General features: G+C 38.5%; 2 protein-coding genes across 2 annotated transcripts; one reads left to right on the forward strand and one right to left on the reverse strand.

Annotated features, from left to right (window-relative positions):
* Positions 1–358: 358 nt before the first annotated feature.
* Positions 359–7,118, reverse strand: LOC103717443 (probable sodium/metabolite cotransporter BASS2, chloroplastic). The gene is made up of 13 exons (XM_008805825.4): positions 6,716–7,118; positions 6,462–6,558; positions 6,005–6,128; positions 5,854–5,895; positions 5,599–5,712; positions 5,448–5,510; positions 4,515–4,642; positions 2,513–2,594; positions 2,306–2,357; positions 2,074–2,171; positions 1,586–1,747; positions 1,266–1,355; positions 359–866 (listed from the first exon to the last, which is right to left on the reverse strand). The coding sequence occupies exons 1-13, from the start codon at positions 7,101–7,103 to the stop codon at positions 789–791; spliced, it is 1,518 nt and encodes a 505-aa protein (XP_008804047.3). The 5' UTR covers positions 7,104–7,118; the 3' UTR covers positions 359–788.
* Positions 7,119–11,754: 4,636 nt separating this feature from the next.
* LOC103717442 (probable protein phosphatase 2C 57) lies at positions 11,755–17,118 on the forward strand. Its single transcript, XM_008805824.4, has 4 exons — positions 11,755–12,243; positions 14,496–14,702; positions 15,067–15,278; positions 16,267–17,118. Exons 1-4 carry the CDS (start codon positions 12,097–12,099, stop codon positions 16,832–16,834), a joined length of 1,134 nt encoding a protein of 377 aa, XP_008804046.1. The 5' UTR covers positions 11,755–12,096; the 3' UTR covers positions 16,835–17,118.
* The last annotated feature ends 254 nt before the right edge of the window (positions 17,119–17,372 follow it).

Here is a 17,372-nt window from a genome sequence, read left to right on the forward strand (position 1 = left end):
ACCACAGCACTTTACGAATGTAGTTACCAAACAGCAAACAGCTTTTTTGTAACAGCTCTACTTCAGACAGCTCTACTTCCAACAGCTCTACTTCCAACAGCTCTACTGCCAACAGCTCCCCCAAACAGGGCCGAAATCCGCAAATATGACTCCACGAGGACAACATACTTCTCTTTAAGCATTTACCATCACATATATTTTCAACAACTCCAATATATCAGTATATATTTAGTGCTGACATCTCTTGCAGGATGAAGCAAATGAACAAAAAATTGCAATGTTACTTAAATGGGGACTTTTTTGAGTTCACTCACTAGGTCCCTTGAGAATCACCGGACAGAAGGGTTATCATAATATATAAGACCAAAGAGAATGACCTTTAATGGAGCGACTGACTTTAGTTGTCAACGAAAAGAGGAACTTAAAACTTCAGCTGGATGTTTCTGAACTAATTGCACAACATATAAGATATTTACCATGCAACTATCTTACAATTCTACAAACAGATTGAAGAGAGTGCCCTTTTAAGTTTCTTGTGCTCTTAGGACCGATCGAGGAGCTTATACTTTGACTTCCACTCCCTTGAATAACTTCCAGAATAAGTACATGATCACTAACTAGGGGTTCAAATGATCAGGCTTTTACACAGGCTAACAGCAAAAACTTCCCATGGCACGAAGTGGTGCAGCACTAAATAACACTACTTTCCGATGCTACAATAGCAAACTAGACCTCTGAATGGATAACTTTCAAATAAGAATGAGAGAATAATGTCAGATTCCTTGGTTTCACTCTTCGAAATCGTCCTTGTCATCGAGAGGAATGGACTTGTTCCTCCAAAAAACGGCAAGAGCGCTCCCACCGAGCTGTCAAAAAGAAAAGGATGTTGTAAGTCAGATTTTTATTTTTTTGATAAAATTGTAAGTCTGACTTTTGAGATTTTAGGGAAGCATTTGGTGTAGTCTCTTCAGTATCTGGCTCTATCAAACGTTCTAAACAACTCATCACAGAAAAAATTCCATAGAAGAATTTTCCATTTAAAACAAATTTTTATCAAAATGCAGAACAAGAACCCATAAGATGGGCTGTTTTGAAACTTCTATCATTACTTTTATTTTTCAGGTAAGACAAATCCAAAATGCATGACGAGAGTAAAACTCAATGTTATTATTAGCAACATTTTTTTAGTGAAAATCTTCACAGAAAAGATTAGAAGCGTGAAAAAGAAACCACGAGACAATGAGTTCCAAAGTAGAAAGCCATACCGCCATGCACACAACGCTCACAGCTGAAGGAACAGCAACAAGTGGATTTGTGAAATGCTTCTGGGCAAGTAGAAACCCAAGTGCAGAACTCTGTAGAAAACAGATGAAGATACGGAAAGTACTGATTTAGAAATCTTACCACAAGAAAAGCATCAAGAAAGCTCACGGCCATTTTGCCTTTATGAGCAAATTGTAGTAATTCACATGATTATTTAAGTTTTCCCACAAAAATCTAGAATTGGTTCAAGGCAATAGTCGACCTTTTCCTTCTGCCTAATTCATAAGATCCATTATCTTGAAATTAAAATTTAAACGTATACCTGCATCCCACATTCTATTGAGATGGTACGAGAAGTGGATTCACCAAATGATGATAATCTCGAAAACCAATAACCAAGAGCAAATGCAGCAGCATGTAGAACAGCTACAGGAATTATAAGTTGTGCCCCTTGAGCCTTCAGGACCTCAGAAACTTGCCCAATCTTTCCAATCAGTCAAGAAAAAAAAAATCAGTTACTTTTCTATAACAAGACCAGTATGAGATGTTGTTGCTTTAAAAAATTAAAAAGTTGCCAGATTTAGCTGGAGTGCCTGAGTAAACTCAGTTATCCAATGCCCAGAATAAAATTCGCAAACCCATGTCGCCATCCAAGTCTTTTTCATTATCATTTTGTATATATAGAAATAGCAAAATCTTCATTTACTAAGAGGGTCACTTAATAATATGAAGATCAAGTTTAATGAATTATTCAGCATTGCTTCAGCTAACAAAGGACTTCAAACTTACGGCACAGTTTTGTACACTTACAGGGCTTGCACAAAGCAGCGTGGTAAGGATAACTCCAATCAATGGCGTAACAGTGATTATTCGCTCAGTGAGTTTTGGGAAATACTCATGTGACAAAACTGGCAAGAACAACCAACTTAAGTGAAACACAAAAGCCTTGATAAATCTTCAAGATGAGCTATCTCATTCAATGAAAAGTTACTGCGGATGTTAAGCACAGCATTCAAAAAAAAAAAAAAAAAAATCCACTTACCTCCAACAACAGTTGGCACCAAGACTACCTGAAAAGTGCTGACGGCTAAACCCTGAAGAAAGGGAAAAATGAATTTGCCTTAAGAACATGCGGAAGCACTAGCTCAAAATCAAATTGGCAGCATTCTCCAGGCAAAGGATCTTCGTTATATAAATATAGAATTGAATTTATTTTTATGCATTTAGCAAGAAATTAGCAAGTTCTTACTGCTGCATCAACAGGAACAAGCTGACCGGCGAGGAGCTTTGTAAGGAGTGGCGTCATGACTATAGCACCGATTGTTGAACAACTAAATATTTCACAAGATGGTAGTGAAGTGTCTTAGAATTTGAACAAAACAAACATGCTTGTTCAGATAAAATCAAGAAAACAAAGAGAAAATACAAAATTAGCATGAATATATTTAAACCATTACTATGCCTTGTTGGATAATGCCGATAGAATAATGACATGTTTGTGGAACAACACATTCACTAACTTTAAGTCCAAGTTTACAAGGTAAAAATGAATCAACAACTATGGCTCTACTAAAGTTTCCAGGGTTACATTTATAGTTTAAAAGGGCTGCCCACGGACCCAGTCAGGCCCAATCCAGGTCTATACGTGCCAAACCCAATGTAAAGGTATCCAGGCACTACATGCATGAACCTCCAAATAACACTCTGATTAATGCTTTAATGACTACGCTCAAGCCTGAATTCAACTTAGACCACAACCATAGTATTTTATGGATTATATAGATTGTTAACCATACATATCCAGGCCAAAAGCTGCTGTCTCATATGAGGTGGTTTTTTCTGAAGGTCTTCAGTTCATTGCAACCATATCATCGATATATCAGTTGGACTATCCTCCTTTCTTAACTACGTGTATCAACGAAGGTGTCAGAGCACCTGAACTTCTGAAAACGTACTTGGCATGATGCTGAGGATCAACCAGCACAATAGTGGATTCCGCTAGTCCCCTGCAAGGTCAAACTATTAAAAGATCCAAGTTTCAAGTGCCAAGAACAAGAATCTCCAATAATTCTACTTGAGAGAATCTCTCACTCCATCTCCTTTAGTTTTTCCTCTTAAACTTCAGCAACAGCGGTAGCAAATGATATTTGGTAAAGTAAAGATGCCAAAACAGTATTCTAGAAGAATGAAGACATGCCACCAAGCATCATTTAGCAGGAGGCTTGGGCCTTCTACAGTTCCATTAGCACCCATGCGATGCTAAGAGTTAAAAAGGAAGTTCTATATGTCAAAGGTATTAAGAGGTGTTGCACAAATTGCAGGATCCAATGATGAAGAACAATGCGAAGAATTGAGAGAGGAAGAGGAATCAAACACATGAATTTTACGTTGTTCGGCAATGTGCCTACGTCCACGGGAGCGAAACGGCTGTAATTTCACTATCACCAAAATAACAAGGGTTACAAAATATTTATAGTTAAACCCTAGCCCTGGAGTCCCAACCCCTATCAGCATCCCTGGTAAAATAAAACATTAGATAATCGCTCCAAAGATAAGCAGATGCCATTGCTTTGCTCCGTTCCGTTAGAATACTAGTGTACCACTCAAATAAGAATACCAGTGTACCACTCAAATATGAGCCACTTACTCTAACAAGAGGCAATTCAAACTAGATCCTCAAGAATGAGGTTTCTCTTACTGACTTTCAATTTAGAACACATTTACATGCCCTCCCTTTCTCTACCTCCACCAATAATAAACAAGAGCAGCATCACTATATGTTTCATATATCATCAGAAATATTATGATGTAGAGGGGAAACTAACCACACTATAATCGCCTAGGTCCAAACTTTTGGGAATGCACCATCCAAGAATCGGATCTAGAACATCTGATTGCTATACTGAGGCATATGACCATTAAGGAAAGCCCCAATTCGTTACTTCATTACCAATGCAATCAAACAATTAGAGGGCAAAACATCAGACATCATAAAAATTGCGCATTCATTTTCTTATTTTTCAGATCAGATAGCTTTGACAAAGTCATATATGTAAATAATATGCAAAAGGTACAGAATAAATCTTAACACACAATTTACATGAATAAAGTTACTGCTTAAAGATACATTTGTAAGAACAAAAATAACGGATCCCTTGCTTTAAATAAATTTAGCATCTTGATATATACATCAACATACACATACAGTAACCTATCATTTATGAATATGAGGATGAAAGAACAAAGCTTACGTTGTCATGAGAACTGAAAGTGCGACATTTCCTTTGGATATGTAAGTTGCAACGTTAGAAGCCTGGCCTCCAGGGCAGCATGATACCAAAATAAGCCCAGTTGCCAGAGGAGCAGACAATTTTAAGGTCTGCAAATCAGACATGAGAATCATTATAAGAAAGATAAGAGAAATAAAGACATCTAAAAAAAAATGAGTTGACTGACATTTTCATCAGGGTTTGATAGCAGGAAACCAGAGTAACACAGGTTGAAAGTCTCCATTGAGCATTAATGTTTGTAATATTGCTAAAGTCCAGATCACTGAAATATCTCAATTGAACAACATGGAGTTTTACAATTGACGGTGTTCAAGCAACCTTTCATGATACAATACAGAGAGCGGTTCCCGGCAATTGGTCATCCGATCAATGTTTTTGAGGGTTCTGCAAACTCATGTCAGCACTGGTCAACTGAGCAGCATCTACTGAACTCTACCCACTATTTGACTGGTCTAGGATTTTCAAGCTACATAGCAATCATTAAGATAAAAAGCTTTTGAATGATTTAAATGACAGTCTACTTTGTTGCAATTTAATTAGAGTTGTGAAACTTGGATTATTGCAGCTTGGTAAATGGGTTGACAAGAGTAGGAGGGAGCATGGGAATGAAAAGTAAGTTTAGGAACAACACTAATCTCACTTTAGCAAAAACATTTGGTAGCAAACATCACTGATTGTTGGCCGTAAAATGACGAGATTGTTGATGCTTAGCATAGGAATTCACTCTAGACCAAAAGGAGAATATTTAAAAACCAAAAGAAAAGGATGAAATTTGGATAGGAAATATACAAATTCGATCAATAACATTTCTGAAACTAAGCAACTGAATTCCTAAATTTAGCAAGACTATAACCAACCGAAAAGGGGCTGATTGACTCAGCTAATATAGCATACCATTGCAATAAAGAACCCTAACATGGGTTTGATTAAATACTGTGCAATAAATCCTATGCCAACCTGTTGAAGCCAAAAAGAAAGCATGTTAATCACTAAAAAAGCATTAAAAAGTAATCTATCCAAGATCCCAACAGGAGTCGAATCTTACTGTCCATGGGTTACGCATACATCTCCTGAAATCCTCAAATGTCAAAGTCAGACCCATTGAAAGCATGAGGAAGCCCAAGCCAACTGTGAAAAGATCAGTCTCCAGCCAAGTAACCTAAAGGTGGATCGAAGTAGTTGAGTAGTGAGAAATCGTATGTCTTTAATGTAAAATGGAGCAAACCTCTTCCATCCAAAACTCCACAACTTAAAATGTGAAAGAAAATAGTTTATCAAATTAGAGAAAGACAACAATTACCGCAGCTGGCTTGTATATGCCAACAATTGTGCCTATAATGACCTGCCATAACAAACAAGCTAATAAATATAAGCCCACTGCACTTTATCGTTTATCTTAAAAATTCGCTGGACTATGCAAGCGAAAAGGAGAATGATCTAGAGTGGCTTACCCAGACAGGGAATAGAGTAGTGAGCAATTCAACTATTCTCTCATATTGGCTCATTCCACTAGAAGCACTATTAGGGGCGTCTCCAGAAATATTTGCTTCAGCTTTACACAAGACTTGCCGAGTCCTGATAAATTAATAGCCAAGAAAAAGGAACAAAATCAGCAACTTCAGACTCCTGTCATATAACTAGCAATTTTGTTTGTTGACAGTAACAGGATGAAGATTCAATATGAGGAGGTCAAAAAGTTGAATTCACTGATGGATCAAATTACAGACGAAAAAAAAAGAAGATCCTTAACAAAAACAAACCTTTTCTAAAGAGAATTCCTTCAAACAAACAACTATTTAGATAACTAACGGAAGTCCACCCTTTAGATATATTATCCATACAAATAAACACACAAGAAATCAATCTAAAAGATGCGACTTTGAATCAACCAGCTGCGTTTTCCCATACCGTGAAGCTGGGACAATCGATAGAGGCTTCATCGAGCAAGCAACGGCAGCACTCCGACCTCTTCCTTCGCACGATACCGGAAACACACTTCCCAGAACTACATTTTTTTGGCCATCCAAACAATAAATTTGAAAACAGAGAACATAAACCGAATAGAAGGCGTGCAATAAAGCGAAACCACAGAGAGAAAACTCTCAACGCACTGAAAAAAGATCCGAACAAATCAGTAGAAAACAACGGAGAGAAGCGCATACTCGGACGGGGTTGAAGGCCTCGAGTAACAACAGAGCAGGAGCTCTGCTTGTATAGGCCATGGCAGGCCTGAAATCTGGCGTCCCTGCGAATACATCCGGACATAGAAGCCATCGAGGAAGCCATCGGAGGAGCCCAACGAATGGAGAACGCGAGGAGAAAGAGGATTAGAGCCTTCGAACTCCGTTCTCTCGCGAGAAGACTGAGGGAGCGGGCAAAGAGCTCACTGATAGGAACTGGTAAGAGAGAGAAGGGGAAGGGCCTGAGAGCCGTAAACTGATCGTAATAATGGTCAAATGGAGATTTAGCTTGGGGTTGAGAGGCGAGGCTGAGGTCCACCGCCCAGCGGAAACGAAGAGGTTCGACTGGGCAAGGTAGGGTGCACGGCATGCTTCTAGATTCGCGATATCTCGCACAACTCTTGAAGCCCGCCGTGGACGATTATTGCTCCGTTGGAATAAGTTTGTTTCGACCGGGCAGCGGAGGGGAATGAGGCGACGACGAGGGATTCCACTTGCCATGGGGGTGTGGATCGTTGGAACCGAGGGAGCCACACAGTTTGTTTCAGGCTCTGGGCCCCACGGGGCCTGGAGAGAGGAGCCAAGATTCCGGGGCCGCGTGGATTTTGGGTGCCTTTTGTCTTTCTAAAAATATTTCCCCCGGAGAGGGGGCGGGTTGACACTAGAGCCGGTAAGAGTTTTGCGTTTCCATTAGAAGATAGAACAGCTTGTTCTGGGAATCATCGTTTGACACATAACGGGAGTTTTATGAATTGCTACGTGTCAAGAAGCGATAATGGTGAGATTGCTGTTTCGTGGTGAAAATTTCATGGTTGGGATTATTTTTGGATTTTAAATACCGAGGTTGTAAATTATAAATTTATAACAACCGTTGGAACGGTTTCGCAGGCTATTTGGCTCTATACCGACATAACGTATACTAGAGTAGCAGTTGTCACGAGGACATCGTTCCACGTAACAGATGCTGTTCCGCCGGTTTTACTGCTCGCTGATTGAACTGATCAGTAAAATTGACTGAACAAAGGTTAGAGTAATAATTTCAAATATAACAAATTCATTGTCGCAGGACTCACAGCCCTGCCGTGCATATCAGGCTGATATCCTTCTCCAACCATTAAGGCCCGTTTGGAAGGGCTTTTGGACCAAAAATATTTTTAAATAAAAAAAATATTTAGTAAAAATTTTAAAAAGCTATTTTAATTTTTTCAGAAAGTTAAAAATAGTTTTTTTGAGAAAAGCTCTATCCAGAAAAGTACTTTTAGACCCGATTGGAAAAATATTTTTTTACTAAAATACCCATAATAAAATATAACAATTATACAAAATGTTCTTTTATAATTCTGAAAATCTGTTTGGAAATTTGTTACAGAGATAAATAGTCATCAGAAAGGTGAAAAATTAATTTACACTAATAATTATAATATTTTAAACAATTATTATTATATTATACTATAAATATAATATAATATTATATTTTATCATAATATATTAATATATTATGTTAAATAATTTAGTATTATGTTATATTATGAAAAATTAATTTATGCTAATAATTATAATTTTTTATATCTTTATTATTGTATTATACTATAAATATAATATTATATTATATTATATCACACTATATTGATATGTTATGTTAAATTATTATGCTATAGTAGATAATATTATATTACTATATTATAATAATATTGTTATCCAAACGTGACAACCCAAGAGAGGGGTGAATTGGATTTTTCAAATTTTAACTCTTGATGGTGTAGCGAAATGAAATTAATCCTAAGTACTTACTCAAATATAAAACTCAAATATAGAGATAATAGTCACACACACAAAGACACAAGCTTTTATAGTGGTTCGGTGCACTCCAAAGCACCTATGTCCACTCTCCAAGGCTCTCCTTGGGAATTCACTATAATCTGCTTGATTACAGTTGGATTGTTTTTCCAGGCTCACAATCTAAATCTTATAATTGGTTTTCCAGGATCACCAATTAACTTTTCCGTTGGTTTTGCGAGCTCACCAACAAACCTAATTGTTGGTTCTTGCGGGATCACCAACAAACCTAACCAAAAGTTAAGGGATTGAAATGTATACAAAACAACTATTGCTTAGTTTGAAATAAAAGCAAACTCAGTAGATTGAGCAATGGTTGATGGCGCTTTAGATTGTTGTTGATGAGAGAATTGCGCTGAGTTGAGCCGGAGATTGACTGTTGGTGGATCTCTTCTTTGAATGTTTTTCTAATTTGCTCAGCTCCTTGCTCTAATTCAATAGCTCACAGAAAAAACGAAAAATCTATTTGACTCAAGCTCTTGATTGTATTCTTTGAACACTCTTTTTCACTTCTTTTTCTTTCTTGTTTATTTCCCTTGTTGAATCCTTTGTTTTTATAATCTCTGAGTAGGAGGGAATGCATTACTATCCGTTAGACACAAAAATATAGCAGTTACCAACATTTTTCCCCCGTACTGTTCTTTTGAAAATGTAGCCGTTAGAGCTTCCAGTCGATTTGGAGTCGACTCGTGTAAACTTCGAGTCGGCTCGTATGGACTTGGAGTCGACTCAAACTTCTGAGGTGTCGACTCGAGTTTGGGTCCTTTATAACTGATCTTCTATCGTTCATCAATGGAGTCGACTTGGGCTTTTCTGGAGTCGACTCGCCTAACTGTTCATCTGAGCTTCTTTCTTTGAGTGAGTCGACTCATTGATTTCTGGAGTCGACTCAGCCCTTATTCATCTGAAAAATTGCTCTTCTGTTGTTCTCTTAGGAAGTCGATTCGATATATCTAGGATTTGACTCGGCCATTGATCATCCGAAAACCAAGTTTCTATCTTTTCTCATAGAGTCGACTCGATGTCCCTTGAAGTCGACTCGGCCATTGTTTTATCCGAAAACCAAGTTTCTATTTTTTCTTAGGGAGTCGACTTGATGTCTTCTGGAGTCGACTCGGCTACTGTTTTATCCGAAAACTAAGTTTCTATCTTTTCTCAAGGTGTCGACTCGAGCTTATTATGAGTCGACTCGGCCACTGTTTCTAACTTTTGTCTTTTAGCTTATTGTGAAGGGAGTCGTCTCTTGATCTTTTGGAGTCGACTCGCACTTTGATGGAGTCGACTCGAGCTCAAACATGAGTTGGCTCCTTAGCGTGCCAGAAGAGTGCCAACAATCCTGTTTGTGCCAGAGTCGACTCGAATCTTTCTTGAGTCGACTCGAGGACTGTTCCTTGGCCATTTACTAATCCAAAGTCTTTTCAAATTAGTTCTTGCTAATTTATCTTGAATTATTTCGACATTTTTCTGAAACACTGAACATAAACTCATTAGTACAATAACATATCCTTAATGGCTTTTTAAATATCAAAATCTCACTGGGATCTTCAAATATTATATTACATTACAGTAATATTATACTATATCATATATTTATGTATTAATACATATTATATTTTATTATAGTCTGTTGTATAATACTATATAATATTTTTTATAGTCATTTTGTCATACAAAAGTACTTTCTCAATTTACTTACCAAACACATGTTAAAATGTAGTTATCAAACGGCAAACAACTTTTTATAAAAGCTTTTCTTCAGAAAGCTTTACTTCAGAAAGCTCTACCTGCAAAAGCTCTACTTCCAAAAGTTCTGCTGCCAACAGCTCCCTCAAACAGGGCAGAAGTCCTTAACTATCAATATTGGTCCATGTTAAGATAGGCTTATCCTCTTGATGAAGAATTTTTGATATTTGTAATGCTAAAACTCAAGTTTGGGGTTGGCAATGATGCCTCGTTGACATTGATGACCTCTTTACCCAAAAGAAAGCAAAAAACATTGTTGATCTTTTGCAATGGTTGCAAGGATAAATCATAGTATCAAAACTAGAATAATGATCGATCTCATGGCATGGGCATTTACATATATATCAAGATTGTTTTTTCTTATGCAGCGCTTTAATAATTTAATCCGGTGCGATTGGATTGGATTGGTGATAGCTTTTAACAGTTGACAAGTTATCATTTCATGTGAATATTTAGCACATAATTTCAAAGAGAACGTAATTCCAAATCGGGCCACAATTGATGGTGTAGGAAAAATTAAAGTTTTAATGAAGCAAGATATACTTCAAGATGGTTTTCTCTGGACAATTACTTCAGGATACCATCCGAATGTCAACTTCATTTTGGCTTTTTTTCTGGAAAAAAAGAGAGAAGAAAACACCCTCTTTTGAGAGCTAGCCTCCAGGTTCAACACATGGCATCTTTTTTGATGGATACTCCTTGCATGGACTCGGCCACGAACCTAATTAAAATGCATTTTTGAACTTTTTTTATTTTTTTTTAAAAGGTTTGTTAGTAAACAGTGTTCCAGCATCTCTATTTGGAAAAACATAGGCTGCGTTGGACTTTGAGATGGAGAGATGGAAAAATATATGTACAAGTCTCAAAGTTAAATATGCTTGACTTTTTTTTCCGGTACAATTTACATCCGACGAGTATGAATGCAAGCAACAAAGTCAGAAAACAAAAAGGATCAAATATGGTAGTCCATTCAGATAAAATTCTTCGAGTGGTATGCAGCAAAAAAAAATAAAAAAATAATCAAATTAGTAATACAATTTGTCTTCTTATGTGGGGCCAGATAGGAGCCGTATTCTCAGCGTGGCACCCCGGGCTCGCGGGATCTGGTTCGATGGAGACTCCTCGCATGGATTTGAGCGAAGGGGTTGCGGCCGGAGTGGATCAGTCAAATCGGAGACCGACAAAAAGAGCACGAGCCGATATTTAATTAAAAAAAAAGAAAAGAAACGGAAGCTGAAAACGCGAGTGCTTCTGTCAGACCCTCAGAATTCCGTCGTCCAATCGCGTGCATAAACATTTTAATGGGAACAAACGATCCAAGCCACCCAAGTAGACGAGACAGGCGATTGATGCCGTGATGCTGCGATTAATCGCATACATGTCGTTCAACCGTCCGTCTCTCTCATCCGTCCAAACGCGTCTCTCCTTCGCGGCTCCGCTGTAACCCGCATCTCACAATCCTCCATCGAATATCCCTCGCCTGCGCCAGCTGTCAACCTACTAATCTCCAGCGGGATTTCCCTTTTGGGTCGATCCATCCAATTCCCAATCCTAATTAACTTCTCCTTATTTTTTTTTCCATTGGCTCTTTTAATTCGATACATCTCCGCGCCCGCTGTTTTCCTTTCTTACTTCTGTTCGCATGGGAAACCCTAAAAACCCTTTGAACTAAACCGCCGCGCCCGCTTTCCTCCGCGATTCCTTCTCACGCTTTCGATCTCTCTTCGCAACCCTAAAATTTCCGAAGGTCTTCGGGTCGAGGGATGTGACGGGAGGGCGGCGAGATGGAGGGGAGCATGAGAGGTGGAGAGAATGGGAGCCCTGGCGACGGCCGCCCGCCGAATCCGCTCTCCGGATCCTATCCCCGGTGCCTCAACGCGGCCCACCTGGGGTCCTCTTGCAAGCCCACGCTTCTTCCACACAGCTCTCTCGTAAGTCCTCCATTCTCCTCCTTCGTCGTCTTCTTCTTCTGAATTCCGTTTTCCTGTTGATAACTCGTGGGCTCTTTGGGTGTCGCTTCACTGTTCTTGACTAGTCATTGATTTTTTCGTGGTTTTGTGGAAGTCTTGTGAGATTATCCTCGGATGTAATGTCAAAAAGTTGTCTCCTTTTTTGCGTTTTTCTGTAACTCAATAATGTAATATTTGAAATCCTTATTCTTGCTTCCCTTTTTCCCTTTCCCTTTGTATTTTTGGAGCCGTGCTTATATAAGTATTGCAAGATTTGAAATTTAATCCGTGCCTACATTTTTTTTTTCTTCAAAATGTTGCTAACAAAACGTTGATAATTTGTTACTCGCCTTTGTTTGCAAAAGAAATTTATTGCGTTGATGTTAGTAGAGGAGTATGTTTCCTCTCGATGTTGGTTTTACACAGGGTCATTTTGTCAAGCGGCTTTCATGCTTTTCTGGTCACTGTTCATCCAAAATTATTATTACTTATTCTGGTTTCGCGATCTCCGTCAATTTAGTGAGTCGGCGTAGTATATTGATTCCAATATCATACAACATATATATAACTATCAAAGCATGGATCGCGTCAAAGCATTGATAATTTGCTACTCACCTTAGTTTGCAACAGGAATTGATGGCGTCCTTGTTAGTAGAAGAGCATGTTTCCTCACAACGTTGGTTATACAGGGTCATTTTGTCAAGCGGCTTTCATGCTTTTCTCGATACTGTTCATGCAAAATTATTATTACTTATTCTGTAGCATCTGTTAATGGTTTCACAGTGTGTCAATTTAGTAAGTCGGCATAGCATATTGATTCCGATGTCATATATACAACATACATGCGTACATGCATGCATACATACGTACATACAACCTTGTAAGCTGAAGTCAAGTCACCCGAGTGTTGATCTTCCTGATTGCAGGTTAGCACTGCAGTTACAATTATATCACATATTGATATACTTAAGCCCTTGGAAGGAACGTATGATGCTGGCTTTCAAAAATTCGTTAAATAATTAAATCCTTAAATTTGTAAAACGTGAAAACATATTAGACCATTTGATTACCACTTCACCGTGAATAAAAAAAACATCATGTTAGCTTTTGCATAGCAAGCTAATATTTCCATACTGAAGCATAATAACTAAAATTTACTCTGTCTCACACATAATTCAGAAGTTCTGCATAGTAACTCCTGAAGTGTATGTAAGCTACCAGTTCACAAGGGGTAATTGAAGACTTGAAGGAGGAACACAGATTGATGGAGAAGTATAAATTAGAACAGATACAGGAAATCAGACAACTAGATGGAACTTGAGAGATGTACCTATTAATCATGTTGCCTAATTTTAGATTTTTATTATTTTTGCTGAAAGATAAAATAATAAAAATCTAAAATTAGGCAACATGATTAATAGGTACAAATGAAAAGAAATGATGATTGTAGGCTTAGATTTTTATTATTCAATTGATGAAAAGAGCAAGTGGAAGGTGAAGGTGAAAATGAAGAATAAAAATGAAGGCAATAAAAAAAAGAGGAAGGGCAAGGGTGTGTCATAAAGAAGTAATGATGATTGTAGGCTTAATATTCAAGGATCAAGAGAAATAAATTTGGCTTTACTTCTCCATACTTACTGCATCTGGTATACATCTGAGGGAGAAAATCTGATAAGGGTTAATCTACTTCATGCAGTCTGATTCTCTTCTTCCTCCACTTCCTCTTTGGCTCTTCCCTTTGTCCTTGTATATGCCACAAAGTGGCTATAATTCTTTTTCTTCTTCTGCTCTTTGAAAGGTTGAATCTGATATATGATTGCTATATTTTCGTGTTCATACCATAAGGTTGGAGGATGGATCTGTTTCTGATATTCTGTTGCATATTATGTGGAAAGTTGTTATAGTCTGCTATTAGTCTGTTTCCCCCCATTTGTATCAATAGAAAAAAGTTTTAATATTGATATCCAATCTCGACACCCACTGCTAAGTATGTTTTTTCACATCAATAAATAAATAATCTAATTATCAACGGGTGTAACGTAAGTTAACATTTTCGTTAACTTTGTTGTGGCTTGGTAAAGAAATTTATCTTTAAGTAATGAAATTGATCTGAGACTTGAGTTTGATAATGTCGATGAGATGCGGAACCAAATGTATTTCGATGGATTAATGTTGCAATGCCCACATTTTCGTCTTCAGTGGTTTGTGTAACTTACTAATCTGGGCTTTTGCAGGTGAAGACAAAAATAATGGATGCAACCTCTGAGCCTGAAATAAGTAGGGAAGATTATGAGGCTGAGTTTATCCCGATTTTACGGTCTGGAGGGTGGGCTGATATAGGATTCCGGCAGAGTATGGAAGATGCATTTGTTTGCCGTGACAACTTCATGCAAGATTGTGGGCTGAAGAACTTTGGAGAAGGGCCCAGTGCCTTTTATGGGGTATTATTCTGGCATACTTTACTGCATACAAATTCAAATAGGAAACTTTGGTATGCGAAGATCTGACCAATCAAAAAAGAAAATGAATTCTGAACTATCAACATATTATTGTGTCAGTTGTGTGTGGAAGTTCGCTACCTTTAATTGCTGTTTTATCAATCAATATCTTGCCATATTTCTGGTTGACTGGTTGCTATCAAGGAATGGTTGAGGGAATCATCAGAAGATAGCTATTCTAACTAATGCGAAGGCCATATTACTAGCTCTCCCTCTTTCTTTCCTTCAGGTTTTAACATCACCTTAGTCCACAATCTAGAGTCTTCTGTTGCTAACTTGAAGTTTTTCGCATACTGGCTATTGATAGGTTTTTGATGGGCATGGAGGAAAGCAGGCTGCTGACTTTGCTTGCAGCAACTTGCCGAGATTTATTGTAGAGGATGAGGACTTCCCAAGGGAGATTGAGAGAGTGTTTGCATCTGCATTTTTGCAAACGGACACTGCTTTTGCAGAGGCCTGCTCTGTTAATTCTGCCCTCGCATCTGGTACGACTGCACTGGCTGCGCTTGTTGTTGGAAGGTCAGGCCTTTATCTATTAATACTCGCCTATGTCTTTCTTTTCCTTTTCAGATCCATTAATTCCTCCTAGCAGTCGTGTCAAACTTGTTGACCCTAGATTGGAGTAATTCAATGTTTGATATACCACCTTCTGAGTCAACAAGGTCTAAGTGTTCCTATAGATGATCCTGTCTGTTCATATACATATTTATTTATTTTTTTAGAATTAAACATCAGGTCTTTCTGTTTGCTTTTTTTCTCTCCCTATCCATTTTCTTTTTCAAATGTTAAAGAAAAGCATTCTACAGGTATAATCATCTAGGATTGTGATTAAAGGATTTTTGGGTCATTATCTGCCAATGAGGTTGGATTTTAACGCATTTCATGCGAATGAACCGTATAGTGAAATTGCTGGGAGTGATAATCCTTTATCTTTTATGCTAGTCCTTTTTGTGGACAATAGCTTTATTTTGGTCCATGCTGAGGATTTATCATTTCAGAATAAATTTTCTTTCTTTGGTGGAGATTGCTTGGAGGTGAATCTTCTATTCATATTATTCTCTTCCCTTTTGATCAAAATGTTGCTTTCTTCTAACTCTGGACTAATTAAAAGAATTACATATATTGTAATACATCATAATCAAGGTTCATTATGTTGTAATTTTGTTACTGTTTCTCCTGTGTGCGTGGGCCTGTGGGGCCATGCGGCATCTACTTTAGCTGCAGTAACCTAGTAGTGTGGGCAGTAAGTACATTCAAATTGTATTATTTTTGGCAGCTGATCATTCAATGTGGTGTGAGCTGCACCCTGACTAGTGTGGGTCATAGTACTTTTCCTCATTTGTACTAAGTGATATCAGCCTGCTAAAATAAGCAATTAGGCATTGTTTATTTGTTATTCATGTATACTGTCATGATGCTCTGGTAGGATTCCTTTTCTATCCCCCCACTCTTTTGGAATATGTTATTTTTTGCTTAGATTTTTTTTTCCTGGGTGCTGGTGGGACAGGTCATTGGTGGTTGCTAATGCTGGGGATTGCCGAGCTGTGCTCTGCCGCAGGGGTGAGGCCATTGAAATGTCTCGGGATCACAAACCAGCTTGCACCAAAGAGAGGAAGCGAATAGAAGCCTCTGGAGGATATGTGTATGATGGCTACCTCAATGGGCAGCTCAACGTATCCCGTGCCATTGGTGACTGGCACATGGAAGGCATGAAGGAGCGGGGTGGTTTGGGACCTCTCAGTGCAGAACCTGAGGTGATGAGGACGAAGCTTACAGAAGAGGATGAGTTCCTTATCATGGGCTGTGATGGCATCTGGGATGTGTTCCGTAGCCAGAATGCGGTTGATTTTGCACGGCGGAAGCTCCAGGAGCACAATGACCCTGCCACATGCTGCAAGGAGCTTGTTGATGAAGCTCTCAAGCGGAAGAGCAGTGACAACCTTGCTGTGGTTGTAGTATGCTTCCAGACAAGGCCGCCTCCAGCTCTGACAGCCCCAAGGCTTCGGGTTCGAAGAAGTATATCGGCAGAGGGACTGAGGGAGCTGCAGAGCTTCTTGGATAATCTGACGAACTGAATCAAGAGGTGTATGGTGATTGGTTGCTCTTTTGCTCTCTTCTTTGTTGTTGCCCTTCAGGTGGGTCTGTAGGTTTAACTGCTCTCTCTCTCTCTCTCGTTTTTTCCCCCTTTTTTCGCTTGGTGAGATGGTTGTTGTTGTTGTTAACTAATACTGAGAGATATTTGCACAACTGTAACATATGCGGCAGCTAATTCCCGTCTGCAGTGAGTTTGGTTTTTGGCATTTGCATTTAGATCAGAGTTTATTTAATATAATGCAGTGTCTCATTTTTGCGTGGGTAAGATTTTGTGTGACGTTTGACAGCTGCACTTGTGCCTGTATTGCCTGTTGTCAGACTGCTACTGGGCCCTCACAAGAAAAGTAAATTGATCAGAGTCGATTAATGGCTGGGTGTGGAAGTATGAGATTGATTAATTCCCCAAAGATCTGTGCCTTTTTAACCATTTGCTGGCTCATAGTCTTGAGTTGTTTACTTTGTAGCGTAAGTGAGTTGTTTACTTTGTAGCGTAAGTGACATTTTGTAGATTGCAGCTGA

This window comes from Phoenix dactylifera, chromosome 8 (genome assembly GCF_009389715.1).
Source record: "Phoenix dactylifera cultivar Barhee BC4 chromosome 8, palm_55x_up_171113_PBpolish2nd_filt_p, whole genome shotgun sequence".
In the NCBI taxonomy this organism is placed as follows: Eukaryota; Viridiplantae; Streptophyta; class Magnoliopsida; order Arecales; family Arecaceae; genus Phoenix; species Phoenix dactylifera.